The sequence below is a fragment of the Oreochromis aureus genome, linkage group 5 (assembly GCF_013358895.1).
Source record: "Oreochromis aureus strain Israel breed Guangdong linkage group 5, ZZ_aureus, whole genome shotgun sequence".
NCBI lineage: Eukaryota > Metazoa > Chordata > Actinopteri > Cichliformes > Cichlidae > Oreochromis > Oreochromis aureus.
The window spans coordinates 24,463,215-24,490,927 of NC_052946.1; the positions used below are offsets into that span (position 1 = coordinate 24,463,215).

Below are 27,713 nucleotides of genomic sequence, written 5' to 3' on the forward strand. Positions count from 1 at the left end.
TTCTATGAATGTCATAAACCAGAACTACAGCACTTCCTTTCGTGTGTTTCTTCATCTCCTCTCCCTGTGTGGCACTGATGTCTCTTTCCTCCCCTCTATTTCCACTCTCTATCCTTCTCAATCCCAGCTTTGATGTATGCATGAGGGAGGATTTCCTGAAGACCAAAGAGGCCATTACCCAGGGGCCATTAGGCCTCTAGTAGAGCATGTCAATGAGTGCTGAGTCTTGCTCTGTTTTCACATGCGACCACTTGTCTATGTGGGTGAGGCAGGGAAAGATTCTCCGGGGGAGATAAAATAAAATGTAGCTTTTAAATGCTCATATTTCTTGCAAATACATCTCTACTTGTAATATCGCAGCGCTGTTTGTGTGCCCTGCTGTAGAATTTAATATAGTGTTTGTTTACTGTACTGTTGCACGTGTTGAGGTTGGGTCATTAATTGGCGCTGTTGTTCTTTCATGCAGACTAAGAGCGAGGGGAGTGAGTCATCATCATCAGGATGAAACGCTCTGACATTTGAGCACGAAAGTCCCAGAGTGCTTTGCAGCCCATCGTCTCTGGGTATGTTTGTATTTTACAGTAAGGTATACAGAGCACTGGGGCCTGAATCAGGGATTTCCCTTATTGATTTTTTCGCAAAGCGGTTAGGTCGTGTAGGAAAACGCTGTGTTATAGAGCCAAGCAAATAATATGTCATGGTGGGCTATATAAATATTTATGTAAAATAAATGTCTTGTTTGGAGGGTTTTTTTCCTGATCTTCTGAGTGGATAAAACTAAATAGGAGGATAAGCTGTGAGGTGAGCAGGGAGCGAAGTAAAAGAGACACAAAGGGAAAATAACCTTGATTACTGGAATCAGTTTGCTGATCTTTTCAGTACATCCCCGTGGAGGACAAGGGCACTGTGTCTTTTCTCTGCTATGGTTAAAAAAATACTCTCAAAGATAGCATGTGGCAAATGAGTGACAGCATATCATGCTCCTGTTTTTACAGGAAACACTTGAGAGGATCATTGAAGTTTTCTGAGAGCCTTGGGGCTCTCTCTCAAGGGCAACTGGCTCTATCATCTGCACTGAATGCGATGCACAGTCCTTGTCTAATCAGAAAAATAAAATCTTAGCATTCAGCATGCTGACTAGAGTCGGTTTTACAGAGGGTGAAGCCTCACTTTTTCTGTCCAGCCCACCAGAACATCAGCACAGAGGCCACAGAAAGAGAGGAGGACGTTAAGGGAGAGAGAACGATGGATAAGGTGGAGGAAAAGTGAGATAAGAGACCAGTGCATCTCTGTGTGTATGTGTGTGTACTTCTCTGGATGTGTGGAGTGTGCCTTTACTGGTGACTTCCCCTGAGGCCTGCAGACAGGGAAACAAGGAGTGATTAATTTTACTCTAACCTACTTGGCCTCTGTCTAGGAGAGCACTCCTCAGAAAGGAAGCTGGAGTCCAGTACACAGCTACGAATCCTGCCTCCTTTCGCGGCACTCACTAGGATCAATAACAGATTGGCAGGTCAATCACTTCAGACCAAAACGCACGGCCAATGAGAGACATCCTATGTAGCGGAGCCCCGCCTCTTGTCTACTTTTCTCACCTTCTGAAGGCTCAGCAAAGCTTGAGGCCATTGATCTGTGTGTTTTCACTGAGCAGATCCCTTAGCTGGCCTGATCGATCAGCTATAATAAAGAGTGGATTCTCTATAAGCGTTGCAGCATGGTCAATGAGATCCAAGGCCCCAGGGTGACAATCACCTCTTTTATCTTCCTCTCTTCTGCCCACGAACGCCACCGCAAGTACGGGTGAATTAAATTAAATTTGCATTTAAGGTGTGACATTGTTGAATATGACCCGGCCAACACACGGTGTTACTTAAATTGGTTGCCAGTGTTATTTTGGTCCCCAAAGGTATCTGTACACCCTGGTATTTTATTTGCATCGATAAAAAAAAGAAAAGTCCAGCTCTGGACAGCTCTTTTATTGAGAGAAATCTACATAATGTTCGCTCATTTAAAATTAGTTAAGTTTTCTTTGTCCTGGCCCTTTGAGTCAGGTGAATTGAGATATGTTGGCTTAATGTATGTTTGAGTGGAAGGATTGAACCAGGGGTGTCAGTGAGTCAGCACAAATGTTTAGTGTGAGTCAGCCAACCTACAAGTATCTGGTTGCTGTTATTATTAATGCGACAATGGGGAGTATGATGGCGTAAATTAATGTGTGAGAATAGCCATCAATTAAGCTTTTTTTTCCTAGCGTGGGGAATAGTAATGTCTCAGAACATGACTGTTTCCTGCTTCTCTGCTACACATTTGTTTGGAGGGTTTGGATGAGAGGGAGATGCTCAATATGATTAAAAAAACTGTAGCTCTGGGAACTATAGAAGTGTATTTGTTTTCTCATTTCCTGAGAAACAACGGCCAGATGTTTGTTCTGACTGAATGATCCGTGACATCTATGTACATAAGCAGGGGACTGCTGCTGCTGTAGCTCTTCATCCCTGCCATCAGGTGGGTTTTTCCCCCTCCTGCTGAGGTCCATGCCCCGCAGTGTGTCCTTTCTACCAAAACAGCCCCGTCTTCTCTGTCAGGGAAGAGACAGAAATGCTGTGCAGCAACCCTACCGACTGCTGTGCGGCTTTCTGTAGCAGAGCACCTGCGTGTCCCCTGCCGTATGACTGAGCCAAGGACAACACAGCTACAAGAACGACTGTCTCTCTGTGCCCAGCAAATGAGCTGAGAGATGCATGGCTCCCCCAGGAGCAGCCGAGGGGGACCGAGTGTCCCGAGCCTGCGCTTTTGACTGGCAGACAACTGGAAAAATCAGGAAAAAAACCCAAACCTGAATCCCTGAGCACCCTAATCCCTAAACTCTGGCGTTTTATAGTGTCGCTTGATCGCAGTAATGAGAATAAATACGAACCGGCACACCTTAAGTCAGAAACTATATCATGTCTATATATTGTATGAATGTACCTGAAATATGGGTTTTGTTTAGGCGCAAATGTGCCCTCCAGCTACAGAACAGGAAGATCAGAGAACAGAGCAGTGCAGGAAAAGGTAAAAAAGCAGGTACAGGTGTGCATGTGTGCACACATACAAAAACACACACACACACACACACACGCACAGCTGATAGAAGGAGATAGTCACTTCTCCAGGGGGGGAACTTCATGCTGAATTACATTTACTCTGAGGTTTCGGTGCATCTCTCCTCCTTGTTTACCTTTAAAATGAACGCTATCTGACTTATATGTCCAGAGGAAAAGTTGCTCCACTCAAATATGACCTATTAAATAGCTTACGATAATGGGAGGCTGCTATTTATGAGAAACAAGGAGACAGGTCCTGCCTTTCTGTAAATTCAAAGCCCCTCTATCCAAATAGCCGGTGAGAGCGTGAAACACTATTGCTAGGTATCTAGGTAGCTAATTTTCCTTGCATCCATTTAAATGTTCATCCACTGGACAAGAGGTCTTAATGAGTAGAACAAATATAGTTTCGGAAGCAGCCCCAAGGCGACTGCTGCTGACTGTTTATACTCTAGTTAATATAACATGGCGCTCTGGTGTTATGCTTCCAATTACCCCAAATGACACCTTGGTTTCTGATCATAATCTCGAGTCTGGTGAAAACACAAGAGTATGAACTGGACATGAGGAGGAAGAGGAGGAGGTGGCCTGATGCGCGCCCCCGTCTGTTGCACAGAAGTAGGTTGTTTGAATAGAGGAAGGGCCGCCAGTGCCAACAGCTGAGTCAAGTGTCACAGATGGGCGAGGCGATTACAGGAAGTTGGGCTACCGGGCTTACAAAAATAAAATGCTACAACTCTAGAGCTTAAATCTAGCCAGAGAGCTTTCTTTAAAAGAGCAGCTAATTTCCTAAGTTAGTGAAAAAAGCGCATCATATGTGGTCAAAAAATGCTCATATGATCTACGACCGCTGAAATCCGGGTATTTTCTGATTAAAAAAACACTTTTAGCAGGTTTTCTGGTCTCTCTTCTGTTGGATACTGGCCTAAAGGCATCACATTGTTTTATTTTGAAAGTCACAATGGGAAAATTGTAGCGGCATAGCGACCAGCTTCACCGTGTATGGTTGTTACATTGGAGACGTTGGGAGAGAAAAGGAGCAAATGTGCGCGGCGACGGAGAGGGAGGGAGGAAAGCGAGTGCGCAAATAGGCAGCCAGGCACATCGGCAGCCGCGGCAGAGCATCTTCCTGATCCTGATCTCCCGTGTCTTCAGCTGCCAATTCTTCGTGTGCGTCTCTGATTGAGATTTCACTGCCGGGCTGAAGTGTCCAGAAGCCTCCGCCAACCATCACCTCCCACTACACACTTTCTCCGGAGCTCGGTTTTTCTTAGCTCAGCTGTGAGAGACTGTCCTTCCGGTCGTTCTCTTATTTATCTCAGTTTCTTGAATATTTAATGGAAAATGGCGATCTGCGCACAGTCGTACGGTGTCTTCTGCCTCTTGACAATCCAAACTGTACTTATCATATGCGTCTCCACGCCGACAGCCGGGACCCACCTCTTCCCACAGCAATACACGTAAGTACCCTGCACGGTTTTGGTGGGGAGGATAAACTGGGGGGGTGAGGAGTGCGGAACTAGGACAGGTGGCCCCAGACGAGCCTGCACATGAAGCGGCGTTTACCTTGGTGCGAGATGAGCCGCTGTCCCTGATGCTGACACGCAGACTCAGCTTCCGTCTCCGATGCTGCGTTATGAGTGTCATTCTCACACGGCTTATGTTGTTGTTGTTGTTGTGGTGGTGTTGGTGGGCACTGGCATTAAAGCCCAAAGTCTTATTCCGCTAGTGACAGTCAACATGGAGCATGCACATGTGGCGAAAGAAAAAGGGGGGAGAAAACACAGTGCCAGCGATAGTTAAAAATACAAAAATATTAAAGAGATAGTCCGAGTGTTGTTTTGCTGTCAGTGCAGGAGGGAGAATATCCCGCTTAGACGCAGTCCTCTACAAAGTCTTTAAAAGCACTCGCACCGTGAAAGTAATCATATCTATCTCACCGCAGGGTGGGTTTTTTTGTTTTGTTTTTGCTTTTAATGGCTCATTTTGTTTCAGACTCTAAATGTGGAAACGTTACACTCGAAATTTGCTTGAGGGCAGCATCACAAGTGACCGCAGGGCGCAGAAAGTAGTAAAGCATCCAACTGTGAGGAGAGCACAAAAAATAAAGCAAAAATACAAACACACAAACCAAAAAAAACCAAACCAAAAAAACCAAAACAAAAAACTATTCCTGGAATTGTTCAGCGCACATCTGTTGGGGGAATATTTAGCATTTATAGCCCCATTCCCTTCTCTTATGCGAACATTATAATAATTTCACCTTGAAGGACGCGCAAAGGCGACTGAAGCCAAATGTTTACCGCGACAGTTTACCACCTGTGCACCGTCAACTATTCAATAAAAGTCAGTAATTTACCCCCCAAAAAGCATTTTTCCCTATTTTTTTTCTTTCAGTTACTATTACTTCACGTAAGATTGTATTTCAGAGTTCCGATAATCAGCTTTATGCTCAACAATAAACCCTCGTGAGTGCAACAGTTAGTCTCACACTGAAGTATCGCTCCAAATGTCGCCCTCTTTATAATAACCGTGACGTGATGATCTGATGCGAAGACTGTGTGTAGCCCGTAGTGCTGTTCAGTCAGTCAGGTTCCCAGAAATGATTCCTGTGTGATGCATCAACCAGATCATCTCTTTAAAATCTTAATTTGATGGCCAAGGTGACTTTCAAAGAAAAAAAAAAATCAGTTGTCTTTTATTCTACTGTGGATTGACTTAAAACTACAATTTACCGGATCACTGATTTGATTGTTTTAGCTCTGTAAGTGATGCAGTTAATTTATCTTACACCCGAGTTACTTTGCAAACAAAACCCTGAAATTCTGTTTATTATAACATTTAAGCAACCCTATTTTCCACCCCCTCCCCCCTTTAAAGACACGTTCATTTTCCAAACCTACGTTTTCTTTAACTATACACTATTGTTCCTTTTTAATAGAGAAACTGTGTCATTATTTCTTACTTTCCCAGTGTCCTTTTTTAAGCAGATAAAGAGAAGCTAAATATTCTGTAGGGCTGGTTATATATGCAGTCTGTGTTTTATCCAGTCATCTCTTGAGATTTCTAAACTGGGTTTTGGGTCACCCACATCACTGTGGTATTTGCCAGAATTTGACAGTTAATTGAAGTGTATTGGGAGCAATGGTGGCAGTTTATTTGATGTATAGGCCTGACACACACACACACAAACACACCCATGCACGGGTCAGAGCTTCTCCGTGTTCGAGGTCTAGCTGAAGAAATACGCGTATAAGGATGCTCGCTTCGTTTTCACAGCAGTCGCCAGAAAGTGTGCGTTTTCTACAGCTTGACATCCACCAGTATGGTCTGTGTCGTACTAAATATTACACTGAAGTGTTGTTTATGCTTATAATTTAGTATGTATGTAGGTGTGTGTGTGTGATATACTGAGAGGTATCTGCAGGGGAAGTTATTTCCTCATTTCAAAAAAAAAAAAAGTTGATAACTGGAATCTAAATGGTCACTTTTATAGTCTTTTCTAGAGCAGTAAAATCTTTTCTGGCAAAATATCATCAGCACTTTGCACCAGATGATATGACCACATACAAAAATAGCCCACCTTCTGCCCTAATAGATAGACGAGAGTGGCACTTCGAATGATGAGATCCATTGCGGCCGAATGAGCGTAGTGACAGTATGGGTCTGACTCACACAGGTCTTCCATCCAAACTCATTTCATCACACTTTCTGCTTTTCCATAATGTTTGGCTAACATAAATCATAAAACAAGCAAGACGAATCAAGAAGGCAAATGGCAAAGTTTTACTGCTGCTTTACTACAAAGAGCCAGAGAGCATTAGTCGGCTTTCATGTAGTGCATTATGACAACTTTTGTCTTTTAAAGAGAGATCACAGCTTTCATAATGCAGAAGGTCTCCGAGCACTCACTGAGCATTAGGCCACAGTAATGCGTATAATTTACCAAACAACCACGTCCTGCTATCTCTGCAGCTGCTATTGAATGAAGAATTCTGCATATTTGATACTGCAAGATATTTTTTGCCATGCAGTCTCCAAACAACACTACTTGCTTTGTGCTTTAAAACATTGTTATAGCATTATGTGACCTGGTGTGATGCAAGTCGTGTAGTCTGTTCACACACAGAATATAAATATGACACAGATGTTATTTTAAGTGTTAAATGTATTAAACTTAGACTGAAACCATCAGATAGGAAGCTTTTGTGCATCAGTGCACATGTGTATAAATGACCTATAGATACTTTTATCACGATATGAGACACAATATTAGCTGAGAGTTTTAGATTTATTAGATTGATCTATCTATCTATCTATCTATCTATCTATCTATCTATCTATCTATCTATCTATCTATCTATCTATCTATCTATCTATCTATCTATCTATCTATCTATCTATCTATCTATCTATCTATCTATCTATCTATCTATCTATCTATCTATCTATCTATCTATCTATCTATCTATCTATCTATCTTGTTGTGTGTAGTATCCAGACTAAAGAGGTTGCGTAAGAAGTCTGCCTGGCTCGGGGACAGAGGTATTGTCCCTCACTGTTAGTGTCACTGTGTCCTGCTCAGCTCTGTTCTCACTGTAAACTTGTTTTCATTTCATATTGAATGACCTTTTTATAGTCACAGCTTTCCCCCCTTCTCTGCTCCTTTTAGAGGCCCTCTTGCTTTCCTTTAATCACGGTCCCTATAAACACAGGGAACTTGCACACTCGCTGGCGTGTTTGCTCTGCTGTTACTCTCTTGATGAAGCCCGCTCTGGCTTGGTGATTATGGCGGGCGCTGTCACTACTTGGCAGATTTGTGCAATTTAATAAATCTGTCTCCCCTCTTGTCTTCTGAGCAAATCTGACATTTAAAGATGACATTTGTCTCCGTCATCATATTAAAAGACAAACGGCTGTGTTGTTGATGCTAGTGATTAGCTATCTGCAGGCTGCTGAAAGGAAAAAGGTTGGCATGGAATCAGTGGTTGGCTAGCAAACACATGACAGAATTTATTCATCTGATTGCTGAAAGACGAGCTTTCATAATAGGTTTTTTTTTTTTTTGTTATCCTTTTTTTCTGTGAAAATTTCTTGTTGGCTTTTCACATGAATTGTTCAGCATGAATCTTGGTTGGCAGGTTGGCCCCTGCTGCTTCTCTAAAGTGATCTGGTAAAAATCTTCATCCATTAAGTCATTTGTTGCTTGCTGAGAGATATACAGTGATGAGCTCCAGCCGTTTGATCTCTTAATTCCAAACTTGGCTCCGTCTAACGGAGATCAGCTCCTGCTTAGGCTGCACTTCTGTCAGACCTGAGCAGTTTTATTGCAGAACCGCTGATCCCAGCCGAGCGTGGACAGGCACGTACGCTGCCGGTCCTGGACGGAACACATACATGCAAGATGTGAAGGGGAGAGAAGATGCTGATGACCAACCCAGACATTAACTGGAGATAGGATAGTGATACTTCCAGACAGGCATCCCAAAAGGGGCAGAGTGTGGCAGTTTTCCAGCAGAAAGAGAGCCACACACTGCCACCGTCTTGCAAATGCACTCACTTATATGCAGTGGCAGAGAAATGAAAGTTTTCGTGATGATGTTGAAATGATAATGTTGAAAATGTCTTAACTTTACTTTTGCAGAATGATTCACTGGGCTGGACGCATTGAGAAGGAGCTGGAAAAGGTTCTGCAGCACGTCACCGGAGCTCAGCAGATGAGATCGGTAAGTTGACGTCAGGCCTGCATGTGACGCCCCGCATCTTCCTGCATTATTAATCAGTATGATTGCACTCCTCGTCAAGGTACAGCGTGAGGGTGTGGATATCTTTAAGGTCCTGTGTTGACTTGAGTGATGTGGAAAACATTGATCTTCTACATAACTTCACAAGTGGAGATGACTGTGTTTTTCCAAATTGTCTTTTGCCGTCAAGAATTTTCCTTTGGCCAGATCCCCCTTAACCTCTAGTCTTCCTGAAACTCCAGGATTGATTGCTCATTTAATTTGAAATAAGCAATTAAAAAAATTAGATACACATTAGGCATGATTATGGTGTTGGATATTTAAGTGTCTACCTCCCAGTATTAGTATTTTGGGGTTTTCCTTTTTTTCTTTTTTGCACCACATGTCTGTCCTGTGATAGAGCAGATGGTTTAGCATAGTGTGATTGACACAGTTTCATCATATTTGTGCTGCGTGCGCGTGTTGGCCATGTTTCCAGAGTTTGTAATTCACCCTGAAATAAATGCTTCATTATTGCTGTGTAGATGAGTATGATTCATCCAGGCTATACGGAGCCTGTGGCTTTAATTCCAGCAGCAACAGTGGTTAGTGCGATGGCTATGTCGATCTGCAGGGCCCATGACCCCTTTACAGGAAGTCTGGTTCGGCTCTCTGTTAAAAAAGTCCTAGCCTCTGATCCTATGAGTCTTACTCAGTAGGTAACGCAGAGTTCAGATGAAGCGGATGTGGTTGAGGGGGCTCGCCCAGTCCTGACTGCCTCGAAATCATCCCAATGTCTTCCCTTTCTTCATCTGATAAATTTTATGAAATCATACATTTTTAAAGTCAGACATTCAGAGATCAGAGCGTCCGCTGTGGCACCTCATTCCTCACACACACACACACCCTCATATCTCTTAAGGCTGTTTCTACTCAGGCTTTCAGTTAGGCCTGAGTTGGGCCTGCCCTTAGAATGATTGCTGTATTTTCACATTAATATATTGGTTGACTTAAACATAATTATAACTGTCTGGTTATATTCTTATCAGTATTTATCATAGCGAACTATCAGCAAAATTACATATGAATCATATTTCTGTGTCTATAAATCACATAAAAACCTGGATGATGAGTCTTTTACTTCTGATTGGAGCTGAGCCGAGAGATCTCAGCCTCCACGACAGCTGTTAGTATAGTGGCGACACTGATGGATCCCAGAGAGGAGGAAGTAAGCTGACAGAAATCGTGCTGGTGTAAAGGGTAATGACCATTAGTGGATATCAGGCGCGCACTCAGACAGCATGATAGAGACAGGTTGATTTTTAGCACTCATCCAGTGCAAACAAAACACAGACGGAGTGTTTACCTGCTAAAATATTTGCCTTTTGCTTTTTTGTTGCTCCCACTGGGCAGTGTGGATATCTACACAGGCAGTAGACTTTAAAAATAATGCGACTCATTGTTTGAAAGTCAAAGTATCTGAAAAAACGTTTTGTATCTCAAGAATATTGTCATTTTTAAAAAAAAATATTGATTTAAATGTGGTGTAGATGCATTCTGGGGATAAACTGGGTGGAGAAAGGCTTTTTTGGCTAAAGAGTTTGAAGAGTTTTCTCAACGTATAAAGTAGCCGATCACCCTTTAACTGATCTAAAAGGTTAATAAACTACTAAACTACTACCCTCCTTTTAAAAAAAAACTAACTCAGTTTGTGCATTTTGGTGATAATCTGCTGCCAATTTTGGTCTCAAGTGGGCCGGATCTGTAAATCCACTGCAAAGTAACCAATAAAAACCCTCCACATTTCCCCACTTTCGTTTAGTGTAAAGACAGAAAACATTCACATTTAGTGCAGTTCAGCTGCAGCAATAAGTCACTTTTCTTCACATTCAGTCTGTTTGCTGTCATTGAAAAGAAACGCTGCTGCCATAAATCACACAAACACGTTTGTTACTTCGCGGGTAATGTCTCTGTCAGGAGGAAGGCTGTAAAACCGACAATTTGTTTTATCCCATGGCTCGGGTTTAACTAGCAGTCTGGATGGCTGTCACGACCCGATCACTTCCGTCAATAATGACCTGCAACACAATGCTTCCTGATGCAAAATGCCCCCTTGGATTTGTTGGCTCTAGTTTAATTCTTTTATGTTTTGTTTTTGATTTCTGATTATTGTTAAATTACTTCATTATTTTCTTCACTAAATGTTGGAAATGGCAAAAAAAAGGCTGTCATATTACTACTCGTTATAAAACTGGGACATGTATAGCTGAATGAACCTGAACTTAATGATTCCTAAAGCTGCAAAGTGGTGTTGACATGACGTTAAATGCTCAGTAGGATTTAAGTTCTGTGGATTTAAACTAATTTCCACTAGCGGTGACTCGAGTTTATTCTGTGGGCCAAACCCAATGAAGCCACTCTCTTCTGAAAAGGCTGCGTCTGCCTGGCGATGTTTGGCGTGGGGTGCCCATATGGCTGTGCGTGCATGTGTATGCGGTGGCCTGACTGTGTGCACAGGCCGGGTGCGAAAGAACATTTATCATTGCCCCAAACAGGAGTCGTCACAGGGTGTGCTAAATGGCCCAGCATGCCTAGAAAAGCCATTTTCTAAATGGATGCCTCTCTCTATACGTGTGTCTGATAGAAATCTTCCCAGGGCTATGCCGGCTGGTAACAAGATTGCCTCCCTCTGCGCCCCCTTCCTCTTCATGCGCAGTTTATTCTCAGAGACAAAAAATGTAAAGTGTGTGCAAATTATTTTTGAGTTTGTCTTACATGGGGAGAGACAAGGGAACTAAGTTGAATATAATGTGGCATGCTCAGTTGGTCTCGGTCGAGATTTTATTTTCTCTGACAAGCGAGGTAGTGGGTGAAAGAGAGAGAGGAAGGCCAAGACAGTCCGAAGTCGCACGAGTAAATAAGGACAAAACAACAAAAAAACATGCTCTGAATTGGTTGACTTTTGATGTGCGTCTCTGTTCCAAATTTTCAAGTGCCTCTGAAGATAAATAAGAAGATTCGAGTTCTTTAAATGTTTAATAAAATCGCGCTCTAATATATTCGGCCCAGGTTTGGTCAAGATGTTCTTCTCGCCCAGGGGAGTGAAAGAAAGCTAGAGGGTGAGTGCACTGGAGGAGTTGGAAGTTTCAAATGGAAGAGCGCAGATAGACAAGGAGAGTGGGCGGCTTTCAGAGCGGAGGAGGAGGGTTTTTTAGAGAGAAAAGGAATGAAGGATGGCTTGACAATTGAGATTGATGTTCAGGCGATTTTGTGTGTATATTTAGTGTCAAACTACTTAAGATGGATGAAATGATAGAGGGAAAGGACGAGAATTGGTAAATTTAAATATGAGCAGACAGATGCTGTTTATAGTCCTTATCCTCCTCATTATCCTCCGTGCCGCTGCTTTTGATGTGTTACAGTACGTGGTGATGATGAGAGGCGGCGGTGGACACTGGCATTGTTTTCTTATCCTCGGGCTTATTCAAAACAGTTTTAATAGGGAACACATGAGCAGCACGCCCACGCCCACATACTGTCATTACAGATGGTTAATCAGAGATACAGACTTGCAAAAATTCCATTAATCCAATAATAATAATTATTTAGATATTTGAAGATTTATTGGAGTTAATTTTGAAAGCAAAAATAAAAACGAGTTACTGGTTAAAACCCCATCAAGTGAGAAGATTTAATATTTTGGCTGCATGCTGGGGGGTTGCTCAGACAAAACAAAACAATACGCTGAAGATTTTATGGCGAATCAAATATGTGACTGATTGATTATTTGTTATGTTGATAGATTGAACAAAATGATAGAACAGGATTGGTCCATATTGACATAACTGCATCACACAGTTGGTGTATCCCAAAGGTCCTCTTTTGAACTGAGATCGAGTGACCGTGGAGGCTGTTCGAGTGCAGCGAACTCATTGCCATGTTCAAAAAACCAGTTTGAGAAGATCTGAGGTTTGATTTGAGCGTATTCATTCAGAGAACTACCGCTCACTGGATATTTTCTCTCTTTCAGCCCATTCTCTGTAAACCCTACAAATGGTTATGAGGAAAAAAGTCCCAGTGCATCAGCAATTTCTGAAATACTCATACCATCCTGTCGGACATCAACAACCATGGCATGGTGAAAATGACTAAAATAAAAGCCTTTCGTCCCCATTCTGATGCTCAGCTTGATCTTCATCTTGCTCATGTCTACATGCCCAAATGCACTGAATTGTTGTCATTTTGATTAGATATCTGCCTTAAAAAGCAGCTGAATAGGTGTACCTAACTTGACTTTCCTCTCCCATCACTAAAGGTCGATATATCTACGTGGATTTAACCCCAGCAGCTACACAATAGCCCCCTCTATGATTCCAAATGGCTAATTGTTTGCCCTCCTGCAGCCCTCGTTGGACTGATTGCTTTGTTTAAACTAAAAAAACTGCTGTTTCATGTCGCAATGCAAGATAAACCAATCAGCTGGATGGAGTGGACAGACTCAAAGATATGGTCCCAAGCAAGAAAAAGCTGCCAATCAGTAATCAGTGACTGCAGAAGGACTTGGTTTGATTGGTGTGTTCTGCAGGAATGCCATGGAGACATGACCACTACAAGTAACCCCCACTGCAGGGCATACCTACTTAAAAGGAAAGTCCCACTATAAGTACGATCCACTACATGAGACTGCATTTGTGTGTTGGTTAAGGGTAGGGTCGCACTTGGAAAATAACGACTTATAGGTATGCTTGGGTGATTCACACACCTCCAGCTACAACTTATATCGTTACATGCTCCACACTTTGGCAACTTTCAATGAGCCCTAAGTGTTCTTATTCCATATCTGAGGCTCTGAATTGTGTCAGGGAGACTTCTGTTTTTAGGCTGAGTGTCTTTACTCCAGCCTGACTGAGCCCCGAATGTCTCGACCAGCTCTGCAGAGTCACAGAGGACAGGGTGTACAACATTTGGATAAATCTAGTTCAACTTGTCAGAACCTGGCCCCAGTGAAAGATATGATAGGCCTTGCCTATCACAGTGCATCATGATGTTCTTCTTCCTATTCAGTCTGCCACCTGCCTTCTTTGTGCCTTTTGTCAAAGTGTGCTGCCACTCTGAGTTTTACAGCGGCTGCTTAAAACATAGTTTAGCCAGAACTGGCCCCTAATTTTCCTCACCAGCAGCTCCTTCAGTCTCACAATATCATTATCAGGCATAACACAATATGCCAGCAGCAAATAAAGCTTTAAAGCAACCAGCAACAGACAATTGCACGATACAGTAGACACCTAAATGAAATTACCACTAAAACACACCCCTGTGCTCTACTTCACACAGTTGTGTTGTTGGAGATTTACAACAAATGATAGCAAAATTGGCAACAGCGCGCTATAACACAGATGAAAGCATAACTGGTTATGGGACACCTGTGCATTACTACATTAGTCATGTGTGCACTTATGCCTTATAAAGAAAACACAAGTGTGACAGTCAGATACCTCACTTTCACCATCTCCAGATGGCGGCTAGCATTAGCACTAGCAGGTGTGCTCACAGAGTGCTTTTAAAGAATTTGACATTTTTGTGCTCGTACTCCATTTCATCTGAGTCACCGTCTCTCTTCTGTGTAGATTTTGCAGTTTTAGGCATGTAGGGAGATTGTTTTAGCTTCAATATGTTCACTAAGAGTTAAAAAGAATTACTGTTTGGGCAGCAGAGCTAACTAAGACTGATTCAGTCACAGCTAGGAGGTGACGGGATGTAAACAGAGGGTTTATGGAGATGAACAGGAAACGAAACAACGTGCTATATTACAAATTTTCTGTTCAATTTTTTGGGGGCCATTTCTTTCATTTTTTGCTTTTTTGGTAAAATACTGAAAAATATTCCAACCCCTTTGGATTCAGATACTCATTTATAACAATCTGAGACATGTTTGAGCAAAATCACTCTTTGGGGTAACTATGCAGCAACTTACTTGTTGTCTGCAACAAGGCAGAATACACTAGGTCTCACTAGACACTGCTTGTGTAATTATAAGCATAGACTTTATAATACATATATATATTATCTTGTATTTATAAATTTCATGGCTGCAGAAAGATAGGGTGCTATCCTTGTTGCAAAAGGGAAATCAAATATCACAGAAACCTCTGCCAAATGGAAAAAAAATAGATAGATGACTAAATAAATGTGTTAAAACACTTTCAGTAATAAAATTGCCTTTAACTTTGCCTTAAAAATAAATGGCAAGCATCATTGCAAAATAACATTACATAGCATAGTCACTAGTAGCTAGACATTGCACATTTTTCTAAGTAAGCTATCAGGTCAGTTATCATAATAGCACAGTAAGATTATTTTCTTTTAACATTTTTGATAACCAGCTTATAAAAAGCGGAGCAGATTTAACAAGCTCAATGCAGCTGTTCACAGAGGCTGAAAACTCTTGCAGTTGTCCCACTGTTTACCAAATCGGTGGCCTCGTCTGAGTGATAGTTCTTCGAAACTTGGCTACACTCCACCACAAACCAAAGAGACTCACATACTGCCACTGATGAATGTCCTTACACACATTTTGAACATGTTGGACGTGTTGGAAATTTGTCGCCTAAACATCTGAGTGCAAAGTCACATTTGGGGTGTTACAACCGTGCCTCCAGATGAAGGTAATGCTTTGGCTCAATGCGAGGTGCTGCCGAGCAGTTTAACATTATCATTAAGCTGCAAAAGGGGCATTTGACTGTTTTGTTGCCCAAATTGGACTTTTGGGTCTGGTAAAATATTGTGCATATTTGGATGTGTTCTTGTCGGCTGTGCATAAATAGGCTTATTGTATGTTATTATTGGCTGCTGTTTCTAAAGGAAGCCTGCAGTTCAGTGCTACTTTTTTCATTATGAAGTTGCTCACCTGTGTGTGTGCCCAACCTAGGCACCCTCTCATATAGCAGAAGTTTAATTACTCATATTTGTGCTGTTAAAATATTGTGCTTGTTTCAGTGATCTTTTTCTCTGCTGTTCAGCCAAGTATTGCATGCTTATTCTGGCCAGTTGTGTGCAGCATGCTTTGGTAATCCCAGGACTGGTTTACTTTGATTTATTTTACAGTTAATTTAAAAAAAAAAAAAAAGCTCGAGCTGCTCCCTTAATCCCAAGGGGCGGCCGCAGTGGGAGCGCTGCATGTTTGATTTGGGTTTTTTTTAAATGCTAGATGCCCTTCCTGATGCAACCCCGTAGAGATTTGTGTCCATGACTGCCAAAAAAAAACTAACTAAACTTTGAGACCTTTCCTACGGCTCTGGTCCTTTTTATGGAAAATGTTAATCTCTCAAGTACATCCTGACCACGCAGCAAATGAATGTAACGCTGTTAAAACTACAGTATTTCCCTTTGACTTCTAGTGGAGGACTTGAGTACATGTAATTAGGTATATTCCTAAACTTTTATAAACGCGGAAAAATCACACACATGCCCATCGTGTCAGAGCAGTTTCCACAAATTCAGTTCAGCATTAAAAAAAAATATTTTAAATGAAAAGATAATAATCAGCATGAATGATTTAGACTTACAGATATCAGGACCGGGAGTTTATAACGCTGCACTCTGAGGATCTGACAGCTCGCCTCCAAACCCTGTCTGCCTGCCATTTACTGCTCTTTGCTGGGAACCTGATAGCAGCATCAAGATCAATATACCCACATGTTAACGTAGGGTGGAAGGACTTAATGCCAATTAATGGACATGTGATTCATTCAGTTTTCATTCAAGTTCTGTTCTGTTTTTTTTGTGCTCTCTTTCTTTCCTTTCCCTCATCCTCACTCTGTTTGTATCTTTGTGCCGGATGGTCAACACTGTATCAGTTGGCGCCACCGACCACATGCTGGTAGCAAGTTTATCTCAGTGCAGCACAGACCTTCTCGCCTCTAGTGCTGCCAGTGCACATGTGCACACAGTCATGAGCGTGCACGTGTGCACCGGCAGCACTAAAGCCCTCTTTTCTTTATGCTGTTGACATTGCTGATGAGCTTCTGGTTCAATTTGGTCAGTTCGATTTGTTTTTGTTATATGCAGGCTGAATGCAATTTCAAATGTCTTTTCTACTTCTCTAAACCTTCTCTCTTCCTCCACTCCAAAAAAAAGAGACGGTTACTCACAGCCGAGACAACCAGCCCGGACAAACAGATATCTCTCTAAAGTGCACTGGTGGATTTACTCAGTATTGCTGACTACAGAAATTTCCAATAATCTGTCTGAAATGCCGAATCCTATGCTAGACATCTCCTGTGCTCTCACACCACACCTCCTTTTTTCCTATAGCTGATGTCAGCTTCAACCCCCTCCCACACCTCAGTCCCTCAGCAGGCTCATCCGTCAGTAGATGATTATGTGAGGGCTGATCAATCCCATTTATTCTGTGATTTAATGGCTTCCTTGGACTACACATGGCTTACAGAAGAGTTAAAGGTCCCTCCTCTCAATGTGAGCAGTTACCTTTAAAGGAATGAGAGATGGAGCGTGCTCAGGCCTCCTCTGTCAGTTCTCCTTCTGCCCTTCCCCCTCTATCTTCTGGCCTGGACCTTACACAACAGCTACTTGTTATCTGGTTGTGTGAAACATCAGAGGCTATTTCTGAACAACAGTTGACTCTCTGGCTCTCGTATTCTTTACCCGTGGCTTGTGTTTGGCTTGAGTATCCCTGAGTCATTGCGTAGCTCACGTCAGTGTACACCATAGTGTATTCTGTCTGTTAAAATGGGTGATTAATTCACTGCAGCTTTTTAAAAAGGATTTTACATCAGCAGCAAAAGCTGCGGACAAATAGAGGCTTTCTCTGCATTTTTGTGGCACCAAATTTGCAGTTCATTATTATGTACGCTCAAAGTGTTTGATACAGGCCTCTTGGACCATAATTAAAACTAAACATGCTAAACAAGTTATGGAAGGGCAAAAACAGTTAAGTAACAATGTGCTAAAAAAAATAAAATCACGCTTAGGTTGTAAGGAATATAATGCAATCATGACTTTTTCCCACTTATAATTGAACAAATGTTTAATATTATGTATGTATGTAGAACTTGTACATCAGATAAACAAACAGAGACATGCATCACTAAGTGGTTTCGGATGTCCTGGTTTAGATAGAAGCAGAATAATGTGGTAAAATAAAAGAATTTATGCCTACATCCAAAAACACTGAGTGAACTGAACATTATGAAGGGTTTTGCATTAAAAATGCATTTTAGCCTGTTGCTTTTGAATTTTCTTGTTGCAAGAAATACGAGGTAAACAGTAGAAACACCATTTGTGTAACAGAATAATGTAACAGTAATGTAACTGTGTTTTTTTTGTAGTATCCTTCTGTATTGATGCAACTACAGTGTCAATGGAATAGAAATGTCAAATCAATGAGGGGTCTGCAGTTTGTTTTTTACACAGTGCTAAATTAAGATTGAGCGTGGCATAATGGGGCCACTTTGTTAGGCACTAGAGCACTGAGGTTAAGTACGTCTAATTGTGATGCATTGATACAGTAATAAATTATGCACCATTGTTTGTCTACATTTCTATCCAGTTGCACTTTCGCCGAGGATATACTGTTTAAACCTGGACGAATCCCCATCGAGATGTCTCATTAGCCATCCCAGTGGCGAGGGGTCCTCGGGGTCCGATGGGTTGTCCGCTAGCAAACGACTTTTTATGTTGCTTGCCTCTCTGTTTGTGTGCTTTCTCTGACAGCTACTGTGTATTTACCATGGGAAAAATAAAAAATAGAAACCATGAGAAAATAACTGGACATTAGAGGCACATAAAACCAGAAGTCGGTTAAATGTTAAGCAGTGTGAGGGAGCAGGTCAGCACCATTACTCCCAGCCCCAGCCTCCCCTGAGCTGACAGGAGAACAGAAGGGCATGCAAACACACACTGTTTATTTTTCTGCCTTTTTATTGGTTTTCTGACACCGGGGAAGGTTACAAGGATTCCTCAGCTCCCGAGCTTGATGGCCTGGCACTGGTTGGCGGTGTTTGTATAAATGAAAATACATACGTATATCTGCAGAGTGCAACCCTGGGCTGCATGCTGATATCTCTGGGTTAGCGTTAGGAGCAATTACTAGAAATAGCTTTGCAATAAAAAATATGACAGTTTGGAAAAAGTGGAACCAGATTATGTAGTGCCAGTCCCCCCATCTACAGTTTCACATGTCTGTTTTTTTTTTTTTTTATTATGACTAATATTTTCCCCAGCTTGCTAAAAGCTGTTAAAAAACCTCCAGTATTTGATCCAGTATGATTTTCTAATGATCGTTATTAAATCTTAACTCTAAAATGTTTTATTTTGAAACTGTCAGAAGATTCCTCGACACTCTTGACTTCAAAGAAAAGCCTGTTTTTCCTTCTTGTGATGTAACTGCTGAGTCCTAGAGTAAAGTCATCTGACTGACATCAATAATGCAGGCTTGAAAGACACAGTGCTACATGCTGTGTGTGCTTACGTCATCTCTGGTCACATCATGAAGCAGCTTACCTTTATTTAACCAGGAAGTGAACGAGATTAAGAGTCTCTGTGTTTTATACGTTTTAGTCTCTGTGCAAACACTTGGAGAACATGCAGACTCCACAAAGAAAGTCTCTGGATTTGAACCCTGGACCTTGTTGCTGTGTGTACATCCAAGAAATGAATTACTAGGACAGAGCGGTAGAAGCCAGCCGGGGGGAAATGGCTTCTTGAGTGTCAGCATGAAGCTAACCAGGATGGTCGCAGTGTCTGATTCTCACTGACATGCACTCTGATACATTAGGGGACTATATTTGTGTAACTAATTGCCTGATGAATTCAAGGAAGACAAAAGGCCGATGCGTTCATCCTACTAGAGGCTTTTTGGGGAGAAGAGAAGGCCTTGCACTTGTTTAAAGGAAGACAATATAGCATTATGTGTCAAAATAGGATTAGGGGGTCTGCTAAAGCTCCAGCCCTGTCAAAGGAAGATGCTTTATTTTGCCGATGCTGCAAATCTCTTCCCCTTGTCTCTGTCTCTTGGCATTACTTACGAAGCGTGTGTTCACATGCTTGTGCGATTTTCATTGGTTCTTCTGTTTGATTGTTCAGGCACCACATGACATGTCTTTGGTGCTATCTGCGCTTGACAGAAAGAAACAACTGGGTACAGTTCCCTGAATGGGTTGCACTGGTAATGTGGAGTGGCGTGATGCCCTAGAAAATTCCAGGTGTGAAGTGCTTTATTCACTCCACTGCAGAGGGAGTGCTTCTGCATGTGTGAAGTGGTAGGTGTGACGCTTATTCTCCATTGTGAGCAAAATATATTTGTGTCTTTTTATGGGTGTTTGCATGTGAGAGAGTTTGGTTGCGCCGAAGTCTCGGAGGTTTTGTCCTCTTCTTCTTCTCTTCCTCCTCCACCTGCTCTCGTCTGTGATTGATTGGTCACAGTTCTGAATAACTTTAATTGGCTTGCCTCAGCAGTGGGTGGTTCTCAAACACAGGACTGCTGTGGAAGTCCTAGAAAACTGTTTTAATTTTTGATCATGTAGGCAGTAAGGACTCTCTGCTGCCTTCTGAGAGGGGTCTTCAGAAGTGCTACCTACAATGTTTTAATTCTGTAAATCATCGTGTCTTCTGCCTTGTTCTCTTTCTCTTCAAAAGCTGGAAGTGAAGCTCCCGCTCCCTCCGCAATCTGTCCACCCCCTTATTTGGCTTCGAGCTGGACTCGCTCTCATCTCTGCCTCTGGCCCTTCTCCCAGGGCCCCGTTGTTTGATGGGATTTGCTCCACCAGTACAATTGCTGCTTCACGCATACACTCGTGTATGTGTACGCATTCATATACCGTATTTACAAAAAACATACAGTATAGCAACCGTGTCTTCTAAAAATTACATTTATGTAATTTGTAAGTGAAAATATGCTTCAAGACGGAGTGCACGCGCAGCCTTACAATTTTGATGCTGATGTTTTAATATATTTGTTTTTGCTATCCAAGTGAAGGTTTGATAGTAAGTAGGTAAATACAATACCAGTATTACTGATACTTTTAAATTCGAAAGGCAGCTTATGTAGGGGAGAGCAGTATGTCATGATTTATGAGATGAATCATCACTAATTAGCAAATTCTGAACACATTTCAATGACCACTAAATGACTTTCTACAGTAATAAGTTAACACAGTAAAACACACCTATGATTTGGCCTCATGCGGAGGACAGAAACAAAATATCGGTCCTATTTGCGCTAGTATTATTCCGATACCAATAACAGTGTTTTGTATTGATACTGTTGATATTTGAATCGATCCGCCCACCTCTAATGGTGAGATGAAAGAAGTGCAATATCAGCAGTAAATCTCAGTTTTTCTGTATAATACATAAATGCTGATGTAGTAAATGCAAGAAATCTGTCAGCACTTATAAATGTGTAAAATTAGAGAAGAAGCTGGTGGCTGACTAGTACTCTTGATGATCTGTTGAAAAAAATAGAAAGAAATAGAAATTTCTATAGCAGATTGTGGAAAAAATACCTGAACTTTTCTGTGATTTAATTGTTATTGTTTATCTGTTACTTAATTACTTTGGTGTAGTATGAATGGCAATAATGGAGGTTTTAACCCTACACAACCCTTCTCCATCCTTTTCCAGCCCCCTTGTCTCCTTCATGTAAGTGTCTTGCCACTGTTTTGGATATAAACCAAAGTCCTTTATATACCCAAACACCCCAAAACTTAAATAAAATCATTTTAAGCTCCCATCCTGTTTTTACTGCTTCAGTCACACCTGCTCCTTCATAGTGATCCCCATAACAAACGCAAACAGGGGCATGTGGTCCTCCTGTTGCCATTTTTTGGCCATCAAAACTTGTGGACCTGAAAGCCTCTCATAAAGGCCGGTCAGTATAAAATACTGACGTAGCTCCAAGCAGGATGTAGTAAAAAGCATCGCTATCAACACATTAGACTGATTAGAGACAAAGAGAACACCATTACCTCCCTTTACGTGTTATTTCACAGTGAAATTGAAAGATAACGAGCCACGTTTCCATTTTCCCCAACCAATATTACAAACTCACAATGTTTAGCACTCGCATACTCATTAAACTTGTTGAGCAACTTTCCGCAATCAAACGTTTCGCCAGTGCCGCTGTGCCATTTATTATCTTCACATTCAGAGAGTATCCTACCATAAAAGTAAATAAATGATTTTAATGCTCATATAAGTCATTTATTTTTGAAAAACAGCACCCGGCAGTGCACAGTCGCCCCGACTTCCAACCTCACAATTTGCACAAATCCGCGTGTTTGTTTATAAATAATTCTGTTTATGTTTTTTCTGTCACCGGTTTCAATGCAGCGGCCAATTGTCTCAGTTACAACCGACGTTGCTATTTACATTAGCATCAACACTGTAATTACTATCACTCAGCGTGTATTTAGAAATGACACAGCTGATCTAATTGAATTCGAGCTAAATGCATTCGTTTATTGTGAGTTATAATCACATTAATGACAGTGTAGGTGTGACTTTAAAGGCTCTGTAACTTTTGGCGATGCAGAAATAAATCATAAAAGTGCTTGAGGGAAAAATACAACAAATGCTTGATTCGGGTTACTGACACCTAAGAGCTTAATCAGATACGTTTTGTGTATGACAGTTAAAATTTCATCCCGACATTTACTGCTGTGCAGCTGCGTCTGCTTTGCACAGGTATTGTGTGTGTAAGCCAGCCGTCTGTTGTTGCCTACAGGCTGCTTAAGCTTCCATTGTCATGTGGATGGTATGTGAGTGAATGTTTTGGGGATGCTCAGGAGTTAAATCCTGAAGAGTGCAATGGATTTGGTTCTCCTCGACACAGCGAGGCAGAATTTCTGATGATGTTTTGGCACTATAGAGTATGCAATATGAGCTGATTGATTACTGTGCGGCTGGATTCATGTGCCCACATCAGTGGTCCCTCCAGTTTTTTCTCTCTTTTTTTTTTTTAGGTGTGATGATTACGAGGCGAGCGTACGCGCGTACGACCGTGTATGTATGTGCTGGCATGTGTATGAGTGAACCCTGGACCACCAGCTCATTTCACACGCAGGCAGACATCAAAGGCGTTTTGAATTAACCCTGCGTGTCGGGGCCGCTCTGCATGCCATCCGCAATTTCACATCTCTGCCGCTCCAGCGGCACCAAACTTACATGCCCATTCATATTGAAATGAACAGATGGAGTTTTACCATGCAGCGAATCGCCATCCTTCACTGAGAAAAGATAAAACTTCAAAAGAGCGGAGATACATTGGGATCTGTTTTTGCAGGTGGTGAGACTGTGTATCGTCGCAGGTGAAGTGAAGGTGTTCTGTGTCTCTGTGAAAGTGTGGGCAAAGTGCAAGTATCGTGTTTTTTCTTATTAAAGCAGGTCAATTGTGTTTCCATTACAGCTCTCTTGCAAAAGCTGGCTCCCTTTCTCCTTGATTAGACGCTGCAGAAATGATGTCATGGTCACACGCACGCGCACACACACACACACACACACACACACACACAGACGCGCGCACAGGTACAAACATCAAAGCATATGTGGCTCACCTCTTTTAACTCATTTCATAAATCCATAACAGGAAGCCTGTCGCCTCACCGCGTTGTTTGCTTGTGTCCGAAATGTGTTTTTTGATTGTTTCGACTGGATAGCGTTACCTCTGCCTTTGCCTCCAAACACTTATTTTCACATTTTCACCTCATCTTGGCAGCTAATTTAATTTTATATTGTATTTATTGATCTGGCCGACTTCAATTTCCTGCAGCGGCATGATTCCGCCGCGCGATGAAAGCGATAATGTAGATGAACAGGCGATGGCTGATGGTGAGGATGGGAATAGTGATGAAGAGTGTGATGATGATCATTTCTGTGGGTGATTGTGATTGCGATGAGTTTGTATGCTGATTAGAGTAGTTTCTGAAGATGGCGGGGGTCGCTGAAGTGTAGGTGAAGCCATCAGCTGCGCCGTGTATTTTTAATATCCCTGAGCCATCAGTAGGCTGCCATGACAGCTGTTCAGTAAACACATTCATATTTCATTAATCTAGCCTCTCCCCTCTCCGCCCCTGATGGCCTCTTATTGTCTCCTTTAGAGGTTGTTCAGTAATCCACTGAGACCTTACCTCGTCCTGCTGTGCTACCTGCACCCACGCTCCCACACTCTGCTGCAAGTACTATACGAGGAAGTCTTTTCTCATGGTTATTTGTCATACTCTTAGTGTTCTCCGTGACAGCTAAATTTAACAGTGTATAGGGCCACTGTTAATACAGATACACCCACACACATATGTGTTCACCCATGCATATTTATAGCGTGTAAGCACACAGACGGGATCATACTACACACCCTCACTGACATGCAAACATATGTAAAATTACATAAAACCACTCAAATTTGTGCATAACAGACTTTTCTAGTCATGTCTATAACATGTCTTACTTATGTTTACCAAAATGTCATTTAAACATTTATTAGTCAGCCCTCTTGCGCCAAGTGCATCATATTTGACACATGAGTTTTTGCATACTGCATACTGGTCCGCCTCCATTTCTCTATATAAGGAAGCACACTTACCTCTAGGTGAAGTGGAGAAAGTGGTGATGATGTTGTAAGAGAGAAGCCTGCACCTCTGAGGCAAGAAATAAGGAGAAAGCCTGACTGTAGAAAATTGAATAATAGTGTCTGAGGTTTGAGGAGGAAGCCAGAAGAGGTGCAGCTTTCCAAAGTGCTTCCACGGGATTGACAAATGTTTAAAAATAAATAAATAAAAATTGACACTCAGTGAAAAAAAAAAAAAAAAGAAGCTTGGACTCAGAGTTGATTGAAGACTAACAGACTACAAGAAAAAGAAGAAAACAGGTGGAGGAAAAGGACCATGTGATCTGTCAGCCTGAGATCAGAACTGCACTGCCATAAAAAAAAAAAAAAAATCCAGACTCTCAAGCATCCGTGGGAAAGTGCCAAGAAATGATACAGCAAGTGATGACATCCAGCAATGATAGTCGTAATTTTTAATGAAAGATAAGAACAATTTAAGATATGTCAAGATGAGATAAGAATAATGGAATATGTTTAAATTAAATCAACAGTGCAGGCAGGGCTGGATCCAGCTATGAGGTCTGGACCTTGGTCATTTTGTTTTCAGAGCAAGACAGTAAAAACCGACGTGGATCAGTGTGGCTTTTACTTTGAAAAGACTCTACGGGAATTCTGGGAATTCTGCAGTGACTCTGACTGGCTTGTGTTTAGGAGGTTAGGTTAACACATGACTCATGAGGAATGATAATTGGTTGGTTTAGACACCAGGAGTGAGTCAGAGTAGAGCCAGGGCCATGAGTGAGTAACTTTTTTTCTTTCTGCTGTTTTAATTTCAAGGGAGGGAATAATTCTCTTTGTGTTGTATTACTTTTTTTTTTTTATTTAAACAGTCAGACAATGCTCAACTTCCACATTTATATATACAAAGTAGCTTCTGCAAAAAAGAGGGAAGCTGTACAAAATAAAGTACTTTACAGTTTTCAGAATTTCTGATCTGAATTTTTTTGTACTAAATCTCTCCAGAAGTCTGGCCTTTTCTGCTGGTCACTGAAGCACACGTTACATGTAAGGAGAAAAACTTCTTGACCTCATTCATTTCTAGACCATAGTTACGTCCCTGATCACAGAACAGGAAATGTTAACATTGTACTTTATTGACAGGACACAGACTGAAGTGTTGGGTTGGTTTCCGAGCAGCCTACTAACGTTACTACGAGGTGTAATGTTATTCACATTACATTAGCTTAAGCATTTGTATAATGTTAGCTGCTGCAAACATTTTAGCCTATTTCACCCCTCCGTGACATCTGTCTCAAACAAATTTAGCACTGTTGCCGCACAGCAAGAAGCTCCTGACTTTGACTCCACCACCAGGCCGGGGCTTTCTGCCTGTTCTCCCCGTGTTTGCTTAGGGTTCTCTCCGGGTACTCCGGCTTCCTCCCACAGTCCAAAGACATGCAGTTAGTGGGGTTAAGTTAACTGGTGATTCTAAATTGCCCACAGGTGTGAATGTGAGTATGACTGGTTGTCTGTCTTTCTGCGTTAGCCCTGCGTCAGGCTGGCTACTTGTCCAGGGTGTACCCCGCCTCTCACCCTATGGTAGCTAGAATAGGCTCTAGTTATCACTCTTTGTTCATCCCTGACTCTCTTATCAATGAGTTGGGTTGTTGTTAAGTTTTACCTGTGCTTGTGGGCATCCTCGTTCTTCAGCATGTCAGGTCAGACTAGAACACTTGTAGGTGTATGCTGCCTCCATCACTTACAGAAGAATTACAGCCTCGGCACATACGCTGCCTACAGTGCCTGCCACACGGTAAAAAACCGGTGCTGTGCAAAGCTGCCTGAAAAATATCACAAAGAACGCATTAACCTATCCTCCAAACTGTGAAAAAGATTTCAAGCTGTGAGGTTTCACCAGAACAAGCCCATTGGGCCAGCATAGATGACAAGTTCAGAATGCTCAGAATAGACCTTACCCTGTGAAGAGGTGACTCCAGTAAAAAGAAAAAGCCGTATCTTAGTCTGGCAAATGTCTCTCTTCTTGTCCTTTGCAACTTTTCCTCAAAAGGATTCAGGGATTTCCTTTTCACTCGTAACTCGTTTTTCAGGTAAGACCTGTGAGACATTGGTCTCAAACTAACGGCTCTAATGTTCCTGACCTTGTGCTCAGTTGTGCGCCAGGCCTTAGTGCACAGTGTTATGTGATATCCTCCATTCTTTAGAAATTTCCTTTTTCCCTTTTTTTTTTTTTTTTTTTGTGTGGCTATTCTAAGACTGTAATCGAGCAACAAAGGCTGAGGCTCCAGACACTTAACCAGCCAAATTTATTGCTCCTTTAATCAGCATAACTGTTTTCAGCTGTGTTAGCATAATTGGAAAATGGTTGTTTTAATGATCAGTTAGCCTTTTAACATGATAAACTTGCATTAGGTAACACTGTGTGCCACTGGGGTGGTTGCTGTGGAATATGGGCCCTGTATACCTGCACAGATAGTCCATTTAAAGTCATAAATGAACATCTGACTAATTATTCCATTACTCATTAATTATCTTCAACATTTATGATCAAGTTTGTTATTTTAATGTATCATTAAAAACAAATCCACTCTTTTTTTCCTGAAACCCAGTGTTGCCTCACTCTAAAAAATCTTTTATTGATGGGCACGCTCAGTTGTGAACCAGCTCAACCAATGATCGAGCTCGCACAACACCAGGACTTGAAAGCTAAAGCAGCTAAATGGAATTTAGCCATTGCTCTTTGTGTTATTTACGTCAGTGCTTTTCAAAGTGCGTCATGTCAAAAAAGACGAAAATCACCTGCAATGGAAACATTTAACAGCTACAGTTCGACAGTTGACAGCTGAGCAAATTCCATCTGCTGATGAAGGCCACTGATGTAAAAGCAAATGGAGCTACTGAAAAGTGTGTGCTTGAAAGCTCTTGTGCATCACTGTGTAGTTCAAGTTGAGATAAGTTGTAGAAGTTGAGGATAAATTGCACCTTAAGTGCTATAGGAACGCATCAGTGATCTTTTTTTGTGGTATTTTGTAGAAAGTTAGATCTGTGCCTATTGTTTCTTTCATTTTAATGATAAGTAGTATTGACCTTAAGGGATATTATGCAGGAATTTTCAGCATTCAAACCTGGACCTTGCACTACAAACCAAGTTCAACATAACCAGGATATTACTCTGATATCTGGATTCAGTTCAGTTTTATTTATATAGCGCCAAATCACAACAACAGTCACCTCGAGGCGCTTTATCAACAACAACAGAGAGAAAAACCTCAACAATCACACGACCCCCTGTGAGCAAGCACTTTGGTGACAGTGGGAATGAAA

At 41.7% G+C, this 27,713-nt stretch overlaps 1 protein-coding gene across 2 annotated transcripts in view; it reads left to right on the plus strand.

Annotated features, from left to right (window-relative positions):
- The first annotated feature begins 4,104 nt into the window (after nt 1–4,104).
- The window catches only part of cacna2d2a (calcium channel, voltage-dependent, alpha 2/delta subunit 2a), a 169,823-nt gene continuing 146,214 nt past the window's right edge, over nt 4,105–27,713 (plus strand). For both annotated transcript variants that reach the window (XM_039612357.1, XM_039612358.1), the window contains exons 1-2: nt 4,105–4,546; nt 8,731–8,812. In XM_039612357.1, coding sequence (XP_039468291.1) covers nt 4,431–4,546; nt 8,731–8,812 — 198 coding nt within the window. In that variant the 5' untranslated portion in view covers nt 4,105–4,430. The remainder of the gene's footprint in view (nt 4,547–8,730; nt 8,813–27,713) is intronic.